The sequence below is a fragment of the Atractosteus spatula genome, chromosome 23 (genome assembly GCF_055471065.1).
Source record: "Atractosteus spatula isolate fAtrSpa1 chromosome 23, fAtrSpa1.hap1, whole genome shotgun sequence".
Lineage (NCBI taxonomy): Eukaryota > Metazoa > Chordata > Actinopteri > Semionotiformes > Lepisosteidae > Atractosteus > Atractosteus spatula.
The window spans coordinates 440,524-451,847 of record NC_142728.1 but is presented as its reverse complement, the minus strand read 5'-3'; the positions used below and the strand labels follow the sequence as shown (position 1 = coordinate 451,847).

Genomic DNA, 11,324 nt, shown 5'->3' with positions numbered 1-11,324 from the left:
ATCCGTCACCTGTGTGTCTACATGCTCTCGGAACTTCCGCTGTGGCGCTCTGCCCAATCAGAGTGTCGACTCTCACTCTTCACCCAATCAGAGTGTCGATTCTCACTCTTCACCCAATCGCGGCCCGAGCTGTTCGGGGGTTTAGCCAATCACGGCTCTGAGAGCTGTTCAAGCCAGCCGCGCCAGGTGGATCGGCTTGTTTACTGTCAATGAGAATCTATTTTTAAAATGCTTTACTTATTTCCAAAATAACTACATCGGCTTATTTTTGTAACGTCTGTATTGATTCACAATGCCTCGTACTCTTCGAAATAAATACATTTTTTATTTGCAATATAACTATCACCGCTGTTTTCTGTAACAAATACATGGTATTTGGACAATTTTAATCATATATTTAAGGTAGGGGAAACACCTCCTGCTTTGTACTTCAAAATGAATAGAAATGTAAAGTCTATGATTATTATATTATTATGCTCGTGCTTTCAATTTTGTTTTTTATTGTTAAATTATATTGATCTTGAAACTAATACCTAAAAATGTGAATATGGGCTCTCGTGTTGCACCAGCGGTAATTTGGAAACTGCTGTCACTTCACCATGAATGGACTACACAAGCGACACATTTTCGAGAACATGGCTAAAAATTAAAAGAAAACACCTAACCCAATGAACAAACATAGTAACTCCTCCCTAAAGGTAAGACTGTTTACAATATACAATATTTAAAAATATAATATTTCGGACGGATTTTGAATCTTGCGTTTTGCGTTGTGTTCATGTGTTTTGCAATAAAATATTAACTTCAGAGTAACTCGTAAAACTACTGAACAATCTAAAAACAGGCATACGAAATACTCAGAACTGTTACAGGCAACAAGTGAAAATGAGCTCTTGCAGCTGTTCTTTAGCTAAAGACAAAGTCCTCATAAGAGAGACCTTTGCAAACTAGCTGTCATTTGAACGGGAATTTGCCGACTGTCTAGACAGTGACGAGATTATCGCCATATTCAATTCCAAGCCTCTACGCCTGCGACTGCTCTAGAAGGCCAAAACCTCACCACAGAGGTAGGCACTGATTGTTTTTGTGTGTGTCCGCCGAGGCACAGTAGCGTTCGGCAGCCCAGGTAATTGTTGCTTAACCTGTGTGTGTGTGGGAGAGAGACAGTATATATATAAGGTTCCTCTAATTCTGCTGTTTGATTATACCTCTCGAGCATTGCATTGTAAATTGGAGGGGTGCCCCTGTGCTGGCCGGACGGTCAGTTAGAGCCCGGGCCACCCACTTTTGCACAGGCCCACGCAAAAATCAATTCCTGGCAACGCCCCTGGTTTGGAGTATCTTGGAGGTTTGCCAAGAACAAGGATTTTGTTTTATTATTGTGCACAATAAATGTATCACTGTGTGTTTGTAAATGTAAAACTGTATTTGCAAAACATCCAACAGAAAATCTGTAAACTTTTTCTAATCACTTCATTCAGTTCAGGCTGGCAGGGAGTCCATCTTAGGGCATCCACTGACACACACACACACACCTACCAGGGCCAGTCCATCACAGGGCACACACACACACCAGGCCCAGTCCATCACAGGACTCACACTGACACACACACACACTCACACCAGGACCAATTTTCTCAGAGGCTAGTTAACCTGCCAGGAGGCTGCCCACATGCCAGCCATGCAGACAGCATCCCAGGTTCAGAACTGAGCCCAGGACCCCAGCAAAACAGTGCTCACCACTGTGCCACCCAGCTTTCAGAGCATGAAAGGCAAAACTGTTCTTGAGGAATTTGCTCCCTCTGCTGGCTGAAGGGTGGAAGAAAAACATTTTTCACTGACCTTGCTGACTGATTTGAGGAAAATCCTTCTCATGACAGGAAATTCAGCCTTAAAGCATGGAGACAGAATACACAAATAAAGAAAAAAGCATGCTTTAAAGCACCACTTCTTTAACAAAACAAGTCTCATGCATGTGCTCTTCTCTACACCTGAGCCCTGTAGCCCAGGATAAACCTATGGGCAGCCTGGAGAATGGAGCAAAATGTCTGCTAGTTCAAGTTCAAGACTTTATGGCCATAACACTAGTTGCATGGAATTTGGTTTGGTGAGCTCATACAATGCAAATATTCCAGATAAAATCTAAAATGGACAAAAAAGTCCAGATAAAATACCAATAAGCCGTGCAAAAACAACAGCCTCTGGTGAGCTTTCTTGATCACAATGGATGCGTTGACCTCCCATTTTAGAGTTCTGGAGAGGGTGGTGCCCAGGAACTTAAACTGTCCACCTCTACAGCGTGACCATTGATGGACAGTGGTGAGAGTGCTCCTTTGCTTTGCCTAAAGTCCATCACAATTCTTTTGTTTTATTTAGGTAACACTGCCCAACTAATTTAGCTGCTTCACTCTTGTATGTGATGAGCCCTAAAAGAGTAGTGTCATCACCTTACATCACCTCCATACAATGAAGATAAGGAAAAATAATGTAACAGATAAGAGTGCTGGTTTCCAGCCTTGTTCTGAGTCCCCCTGTGTCTTCTGTGTTTTATTCCAGCTGAGATCTGAATCACCGAGGCTAGCTATGCTGTGGAATTGAACATCCTGCTGCTTGATCCTTGTGTTTCTCTTCAAAAAGAGAGAGAGATGTTGCTGCAAATACATCTGTATTCATTCTCTTTTCGGCTTGCCTAATAACTGGTCCCTTAGGTGACCAATCAAGAATGAACACAAACAGATGGGAGCAACTATACTCAAACATTCACGCAAAAATGAGATTCTGTGTGCTGCAGATAATTGACATGCAACACAGAAATTGGTTATACTATCCAGCTTCTTAATACATGAACAAAGCCTTCAGCTAAGGATCAATTAGCCTGATTGATTAAAAGATCAGTGGATCGGAAAACCAGGGGACACAGGGTTCCTCCAGGACCAGGGCTCAAGCATACAGGATTAAAATTCAAGACAGAGCATTAATGAAAGGGACTGTTGCTTCATTGCAGGCAAGCTGTTTTAAAAATGAAGAGACTTGAGCCACAGTGGGACAGAAAGACCCTTCGTGAGAAAGAGGTGATCATTACTGGTGACAAACAAAGACTGAACTGGATCCCAAGGGACCCATAATTATCTAAATTCTAGAAGAAGGCCCTATGTGAGATGAGGCATCAATATGTTTGCAGGAGTAAACTGTATGAGGACAACAAGGTCAGATGTTCATTGAGGAACCCTGTAGAAGCATTCATCTAGCTTTGGTTACATAGAAGCTAATGAATTCAACCATTTATAATTAATGTATACACTGTGTATATATATATTCATACGTGTACTGTTTACACACATCACTATAAATATACGCCGTGAACACCATGTACCTGTGTTAATTTAGTCATCATTTTATTTATTCATAGCAGCCTTTTAGTCACACATGTTTGATTTACTCTAGTTAAATAAAATGTGACCGACATTACTTTTACTTTTAGTCAACTATAAATGGTTTGGTTTTAGTCTCATTTTAGTCAAGCAGATTAATTTAGTTAAATAAAATTTTTAGGTTTTAGTTTTTACAAAGTAGTCTTTGGAATATTAGAGAATTTACTTTTAGTCCTTTATAATTGACATTTAAGACTGTTCTAATTGGGTAGCCTTATATGTGTGTGGCAACTTTTTTACTTACCAAAGTTACGCAAGGAACAAACGCATGAAACAGTTTAGAAACATTAACTGTTACTCTCAGAAAATATAAGGACCATGGATTAATTTACTTTCAAACACTGTCAAAAATCATTTAACAAATCTCATAGATGGTATTTGAAGGATTTATTTCGCTCTTCAGTGATCTGTACTGGGTCGGCAGTGGGACAGACGGACCCTTGGTGGAAAGGAATCAGTCACTATGGGTGAAGATTACTCTGAAGATACAGGAATGTGGAAAACCTGTATTTATATTCCCACAACTGTTACAGAGACAGAGTGGCTGACTTTCACTCACCAAGCTTCACTTGGAGCGATTACTACTAGCAAACTGCCTCCAAACCTGAGAGGTTTTTTTAAGCATACAAGTTTTCTGCTTCATATATGCAATTCCTGTTTACCTGAGTTCCTGCTATAGCTATTGTTTTTTTCTAAGATAGGTAAGTCGGTGAGACCCATATTAATAATCTCCTAGCTTGCCTGACCTGATCTCTGACCCTCTCTGGCTAATGTCCTGACACCCATGGATACTTGTCTCTGCTGTCTGGGTCCCACAGTACCCCTTCACTCTTTCTCTGGCAGCTCATACATGTGCCCCTACTGTGTGCGTGTGCATTCTGTACTTCAGTTAAACCCCCTACTTCCTGCACAGACCTCAAAATTCACGTTTTCACCCACCTGCCGAGACCATTCCATTACAGTTGCAAGACCTGTTTGTCCTCTCTCTGACAGTGCATTGAGTTTGAGCCTGGCTGTACTGTTTTTAAAAAAGAGACCTTTCACATAATTTCATAATGCAGAAGAATGGAATGATATTGTTCTTGCATAAATATGACCTGTGCTTTTTCCTCATGTCTCTGCACGTGCACGACCGGGGGAAGAACACCCATTGTTTCTCCAATACCACCCACTATGCTCCTTTGATCCATTAATTTATGGTTTAGTTCTCATTCGAGGAGCTCTGACTTTTCCTTACTAAACAAAGGCTTTTTAAAATGCATGTCTTACCTCAATCCATCACCATTTTTTCCTTTATTTTTTTCCTTTTTTTAATTGTAAAATGTTAGCATGCCCAAAGGGTTTGGGCAGCCAGTTGACCTTGGCCCCCAGTGGTATTTTTTCTCCTTGCTAAGGAGTTTTTGGTTCCTCTCCTCTGTTGTCTTCTGGTCTTTTCTGTTCTGTATTCACAACATGGACCTGTATGTTGTCACTTGCATTGTTAAGTGCCTTGGGGCAACCTTGTTGTGAAAGGTGCTATATAAAGATACATTGAATTGAATCGAACCCGTCATGCCATGTCCTCTGGAGACATCTCCTTTGACATGGTGGAAATAGATCTGGAGCTGAAATCACCTGCTGGGTGACCTCTGTGCAGAAAATGATGCAGAATGGGGTTTCAAACAGCAAGTCTTGAGTTTTCTAATTAGTGATGGTCCCTAACTTATCAAACATTTCTCCTTTACCTCAATCACGTTCCTTATCTCCTGTTGGGTTGCCCACGACATTTTCACATCTTATTTTTGTTCTGGTTATTTCATAAGAGATCTGTATGATAGTGGAATTGAGAGAAAGGGCACACGAATGGCTATAAATCAGAAGGGGTCAGTCCATCTACAGTCCATCTACTTGTCTGACAGTTTGAGGATCTCCTGCCCTTGCTTGAAAGATTCTCTTTCAGCTTTTTGTTTCTTGAACGGCGGGGCAGCTTGTTCCAAACTCCCACAACCCTTTGCATAAAGAAGTGCCTCCTGTTTAAGGTTTTAAAAGCACATCCACATGGTATTCGCTAGTGTATTTTGGTTTGTTAATAAAATTCCTGTTCAACTAATGAAATTCTTAATGAAGAAACATATCCAATTATAGCCAATTCCAAAATGTGTCAGTGCAAACAGTGCAAGTTCTGGAGTTTTTGAGACACCAGTCTATCTGTGTATGTCTGTGCATGATTAAATTTATGTTTTTGTTTTGGTATAGTTCCATGTGGAATAAAACATTTTTTTATTTGTAAACAAGGGAAAATTCCATTCAACTATAGTCATAAGCAAAATATCATATATCAATGTACATACAAATAACAAATGCTACAGTAGATATACAACCTATAGGTTTCTGAGGAAGCCAACTACAAAAGTTAAAAAAACAAATTGGGTTTTCAAGTTATTGAGTTATTGGAAATACAAAAAAAAAACTTCAAATCATGTAATGAATGGGTTACACAAGACAACAGTTAAGCAAATGGGACCCAGTTTCCAAACTCCGATTGGTAGAAAGAAAGTGCACATATCGGGTTTCCCTGCGTATTACTTAACTTGAAAAGGTGCAGTAATGGTTATACAACCAAATTGTATAACGAATGTGACGTGTGACGTTTGTGGAATATACTGCCCAGTATATAAACAGTACAGGGTACATAGGAGTGCGATAGCTGACAGTCCTCCACGATTATTTCAGAAACATGGAAAGCACGTTGATTTCTGCTGAACTTGCTGGAGGTTTTGTCCTCAGTACTGCATATTTGTTTTTTCCACAGAAAATTTTTGATTTGCAGGTAAATATAACATATACTGTACTTACTTCTTGTAAAATACTGTATGTTACGAATAAAATACAAAAGTGAGTGAACAATGAGGAAAGTGTAAAGGCATTTCAAGCACTGTACCTTTGTGCAAGGGTTGTGTGTACTTGCCCGCAGACAATTATATCCGCAGTAGTACTGATGTACTGAAATTCACATGCGTATGTGAATTATATGAAATACTGTATAATGTTTTACGTTATACAGAACGAGGTGCACAATCCGTATCTATTCCTTCAAATACAATAAAATGCACATAAATGTGCTGTAGCAGAATAATAGCGAGAGAACTTTCTGTTTGAAGGTGCGAGTCAACGACAATTTTGTAAAAGCATGATAATGAAGTTTCTCAGCAAATTCTTTTAGCAAGTTTTCGCCGCATGCTGCTGAAAGCTTCAACAATAATATTTAAACCAGGACGTGTAATCACAGCATCCGTTTCGAATCTGTGCTGTGGCTAATCTTTAACTTCTTTGAATCATAATAAGGACCTTGCATAGGTTTTACAGTACACAGAATCAATGTTGAATAGCTCTCTGCACGTTTCTCTTAGCACATTTTCTCCCAACTAAGTCCCTGAACACCCACACGCAACACAAAGTAGAGTGCGATTTTAATTAATAATAAATGTACATTTTTGGAACACAGGGAATTAATATTTGCACCTCGCAGTGCTTAACAGCACACAGTCTTCCACCCTTTAGTTTAAACTTAATCGTTACCACCTGCGGTTTGGTTTTTGTTGGTTAGTTATTATTACTAATTAATGCGACTAATGCTTTTATACATAGCGACGTGCAGTAAAATTGTATCACACTCTAGCTCTTTTAAGCGTTGTGAGACTAATTAATACTGGGTTCTTGTGATGTTAATTGCAATGCATACAGTATACTTTTCTCCCCTTTGCTTTGCAGGGAGTACCCCACCGTGCGGATGGCGTACACTATCACATGACCAGGTCGCTGGGCTGTGTGTGGCTGGCCAGTTACCTCAAGTTCATGCTCTTCCGAAGAAACAGGGACCCGCTGGCGCTGGCCTCCCACTCCGCCTCCAGGCTCATTGTACGTACAGTGTGTGCTGTGTGGGAGGTGGAAAAAATAAAACACAACACAGAACTTTGAAGTCAAGCACTATCTTATTGGACTAAGACGCATTCTGCAGATCCCGTGGCCAGAATATAATTCAATCACTCGAGGGATGTGTTTTTGTTTATTGGGGCTTGCCCTTATTGTTCTCTCGTCGTAATGCACAACGAAGTGCAGATTTAGAAGATGCAGGTTTTCACTCTTGTATCAGATTTAATTGTAACGGCTTTCTTCCTCTTGCAGCAGCTTTGATAACTAAAGACAGGATAATCGACTGATGTCAACTGTAGATTTAAGTTAGAGACACATTTCTAAAAAATGTATCTTATCTTCTTACAAACATACTGCAGTTATTTGCATAATTTCCGCTTGAGTATTTTTCTAAACCTCTGCTTTAACACTTTCAACTTTAGGCATTCCTCGCTCTTTTACTGAATGTCTGCTATGGAAATTTTACAGCCAAAGTATTTGGAGACCAGGTATGTTATATTTCAATGGCATCATTTTTGTTATTAGAGTCAGGAGAGGCTGATGTGTTAGTGTTAGCTTATTACTGGAAACAAATACAGTTCTTTAATGTTCAGAACTGAGACAAGAAGTCGGAAATTGTATTAGACACCTGTTTTCATTTCACGCTTCAGGGCGGCTCCGTGTTGAGCGATTACATTGTGAGGGACTCGAGCTCTTGAAGTCTTGAACAATGACAGGAAGCTTTATTTAGTTCCGTAGGTTCGTGTAATCTTACAAAGAAGCATTAAAAGCATGAGAGATCACACTCATTTTAAGATTTAAACTTTGCCACCAATTTAATGTCAGCCCCTTTGAAAATGGCAAATAAACGTTTGTTTTTTTCCCTTCGGGGAACTCTCGCAGCCCCCTCTGCTGGACATCGCGGTGTGCTGTTTCTTTATCCTGGCGAGCGCGGCTCACCTGCTTCTCGGCAGGAGTCAGGTGAAGGGCTTGCTGGACCCGAGTCAGTCCTTTGGCGACCATGGCTTCCTGTTCCTGCAAGTGGATTTTCTCGCTACCTTTGTGTTCGGCCTGCTCTGGCTGGCCTATCCTGACTGGCTTCTCGGCTTCCAGGTAAAGTCTCTTCAACCCACGCCGCCCTGTTAATCTGCAAAAGCCTTTGAAAGTTTTTTTTGTGTGTGAGATGGTGTGCTTGACCAGGCCCATCACAACGCTCTCTGCTTGTACAGACCAGTGGCCCTGAAGATGAGCTTCACCTTCACTTGACCCGAGCGTTTGGTGCCATGATGGTAGGAGACAGCTTTGTGTCCTTAACCGCGCCGGGCTTTAGGAGCGACAAGGACAAGACCTCTGTGTTCATGGGCCGGACTGTGGTATGTAAAAGAAAGATATTTTGTGCCCTTCTGTGGATAACTGTGTTATAAGCACGTACTGTATCCTAAATTTCTTTAACTGTGAAAACTACCTACTTGACTATTTGATACTTTAAATTGTTGTCAATATTTTTTCCGTTGTGTGCAGACACTTTTATAAACAAATACAGGCTTTCTTTGTTATTTGGATCATCTCAGGAAATGGGTGCAGTCTCTGCGCATTTGATTTTGTCTGTTCCTTGGATGTGCTTGAACAATAATGGGTTAATAGAAAAGCCAGATGGGTTTTTCCTCCCAGGAAGAACGTGTTCGTTATCTTGTGCATTCAGATTTGTTAGATTAAAAAAAAAAGCTAACAAGAATTTTGTTGTGTGAGAAAAAAAGAAATATTTCCCTGAATATCATGTCATCTGAGAAAGCACTGCGTGTCTTCATATATTTAAATAACCTTCTGACAAAGGAAATTGAATCTGTCAGGAGTGGTGCCTTGCAATTTTAATTTCTTTTTGTGTGTTGCTTAGAAGCTCTGACTACCTTCCATTTTTGGTTTAGTCTAATATATAAAAAAACAAGCATTTTTTCTACCTGAGTGTACTGCATATTTCCTTCCTATTAACTCTATTAAATGCACAGAGGACAGGTTGAAGGAATTTAACCTCTGGCATTTGTGTGAATAGGCTCGCAAGATTGAAAGAGTCCATTACACTGCAGTTCTGCCCTTGAGTCCAGTATTCTCGGGCATTACAGTTCCCTTACCAAGGAGCTGGTGCTCTGGTTCAGCTTGGTTAACATTCTTTTGGGCTGCAAAGCTCAGGTACTTATAGATACCCATGAGTAAATTCAAACCCAAGTTCCACTGTATGGGCCATGTCACTGAATGACTCAATTCTGAAGTATCGGACTGAGTTATTTATAACGCCGTTCAACAAGAAGGAAATGAGAGGCAGAGTAGGCAACTTGTTAAAAAGCAGATTTTGCACATCATGTTAGAAAACACTTTTTTTTTTGCACTGAATTCTAAAAGCATGGAATATGTTTTAAAGACATGAGGTTGGGTTCCAGAATTCAGCTCCACCCTGTAATGTAAGAAGAAAACAGTGAGCTTTGATTGACTGACCTTCCTGTTATCATAAGATCATAATAATACACGTGGGAGGCTCAGGGGTTAGCATTGCAGCCTTGCAGCGCTGGGTTCGATTCCTGGAGTGCTGTCTGTGTGGAGTTTGTATGGTCTTCCCATGTTTGTGTGGGTTTCCCTTGGGTGCTCTGGTTTTCTCCCACAGTCTGAAGATATGCTGGGAGGTTAACTGGTTTCTGAAAAACTGGCCCTGGTGTGAGTGTGTGTGGGTGTTTGTGTCTATGTGTGCTCTGTGATGGACTGGCATATCACCAGGGTGTACCCCATCTTGCGCCTGGCACTTGCTTGGATAGGCTCCGGCTCCTGCGCGACCCCGAACTGGAAGAAGTGGTTAGAGAATGTGTGGAAGGATTGTAATACTTTTCACTTTTACTAATGATTTTACATTTTACGTGTAAGCTACAATACTGCTACTACTCATAACTAATCAGAATAATAGATTTATATTTCATCTTTGAGCAGACATCTCGGGATGTTACTTATCATATCGTACGTTCCTCCTTTGTTTCTAGGGAACTCTGGTTTTGCTCCTCTTCATGGTTTATACCCAGACAACCACTTCCGCCTGGACAAAAGCACACATTTGGTTTGGAATGGTGGGAGCCAGTCTTTGGACTGGGAATTCTGTTCTGGGATACTTCACCTCCAAAGAGTCTAAGAAGGAAGACTAAACTGGCATGCACAGAGACTAATATACAGGATGGTTGTGAAGATGGGTGGCTTTCCAGAGCAATGCATTGTAAAAACTGTACACAAGGGGGGAAGAGAAAGTCAGTACGCGTGCAAGTGGGATAATATATACAATAAAGGACACAGAATTGGCACATTTCTCTCTCTGATGTCTAGAATCCATTTTCCAGTTGACACCTGGACTGTAGTTCCCCTCTGATGAGTACTGACTTTGTCCCAGGAGAAATAGTTCTCCATCATTCTGTAAGCATCTATAATAATTGTCATTGCTCCACAATGCAGCTTTCATGATGCAGTTGTTTGAATCCACCACATATGTTTCTAAGCACCCAGTACTTTTTTAAATCAGATATTTATACTGTGTAAACAGAGTAGACAAAAATGTAAACTGACATGCAGTGTTGAAAGCAGATGCTTAGACAAAAACAGGAGCAGGCAGACATTCACCCTTGGCTCAAAAGACTGCTTGTTATTGGACAGGATTCAGGGAATAAAAAAAAATTAATAAGATGGATTGTTAACAAAATAAACAGCACTGAAAATCCCCTTGATTAGCTTCTTCCCTGGTTAGCATAGGCAGAGATCTGCTTTGAAACATCTAGCTAATGTGTTGTGTTGACCTGCTATCCAGACGATCTCATTCCTACAGCTGCAATCTTCCATTACTGTGTTCCTTTCTGCTTTCACATGCCAACAATTTCATGTTTAAAGAAGGATTTTAAATACTGTACATAGAAGAATTCAATGAAATTTGTATTTTTTCACTTAGTTACCTTCCTTCTCAGTAATCTTTAAGATGAA

General features: G+C 40.4%; 1 protein-coding gene across 1 annotated transcript; it reads left to right on the top strand.

Annotated features, from left to right (window-relative positions):
• Positions 1 to 6,147: 6,147 nt before the first annotated feature.
• LOC148815983 (uncharacterized) lies at positions 6,148 to 10,636 on the top strand. The gene is made up of 6 exons (XM_088904643.1): positions 6,148 to 6,240; positions 7,182 to 7,328; positions 7,766 to 7,831; positions 8,226 to 8,435; positions 8,552 to 8,695; positions 10,346 to 10,636. The coding sequence occupies exons 1-6, from the start codon at positions 6,148 to 6,150 to the stop codon at positions 10,502 to 10,504; spliced, it is 819 nt and encodes a 272-aa protein (XP_088760769.1). The 3' UTR covers positions 10,505 to 10,636.
• The last annotated feature ends 688 nt before the right edge of the window (positions 10,637 to 11,324 follow it).

What these genes read in the sequence shown, in the direction of transcription:
- LOC148815983 (XM_088904643.1), top strand. Translation starts at nt 6,148, where the DNA reads ATGGAAAGCACGTTGATTTCTGCTGAACTTGCTGGAGGTTTTGTCCTC. An exon ending in ACTCCGCCTCCAGGCTCATT is followed by an intron (nt 7,329 to 7,765) that starts GTACGTACAGTG and finishes TTTCAACTTTAG; the next exon opens with GCATTCCTCGCTCTTTTACT. An exon ending in CCAAAGTATTTGGAGACCAG is followed by an intron (nt 7,832 to 8,225) that starts GTATGTTATATT and finishes GAACTCTCGCAG; the next exon opens with CCCCCTCTGCTGGACATCGC.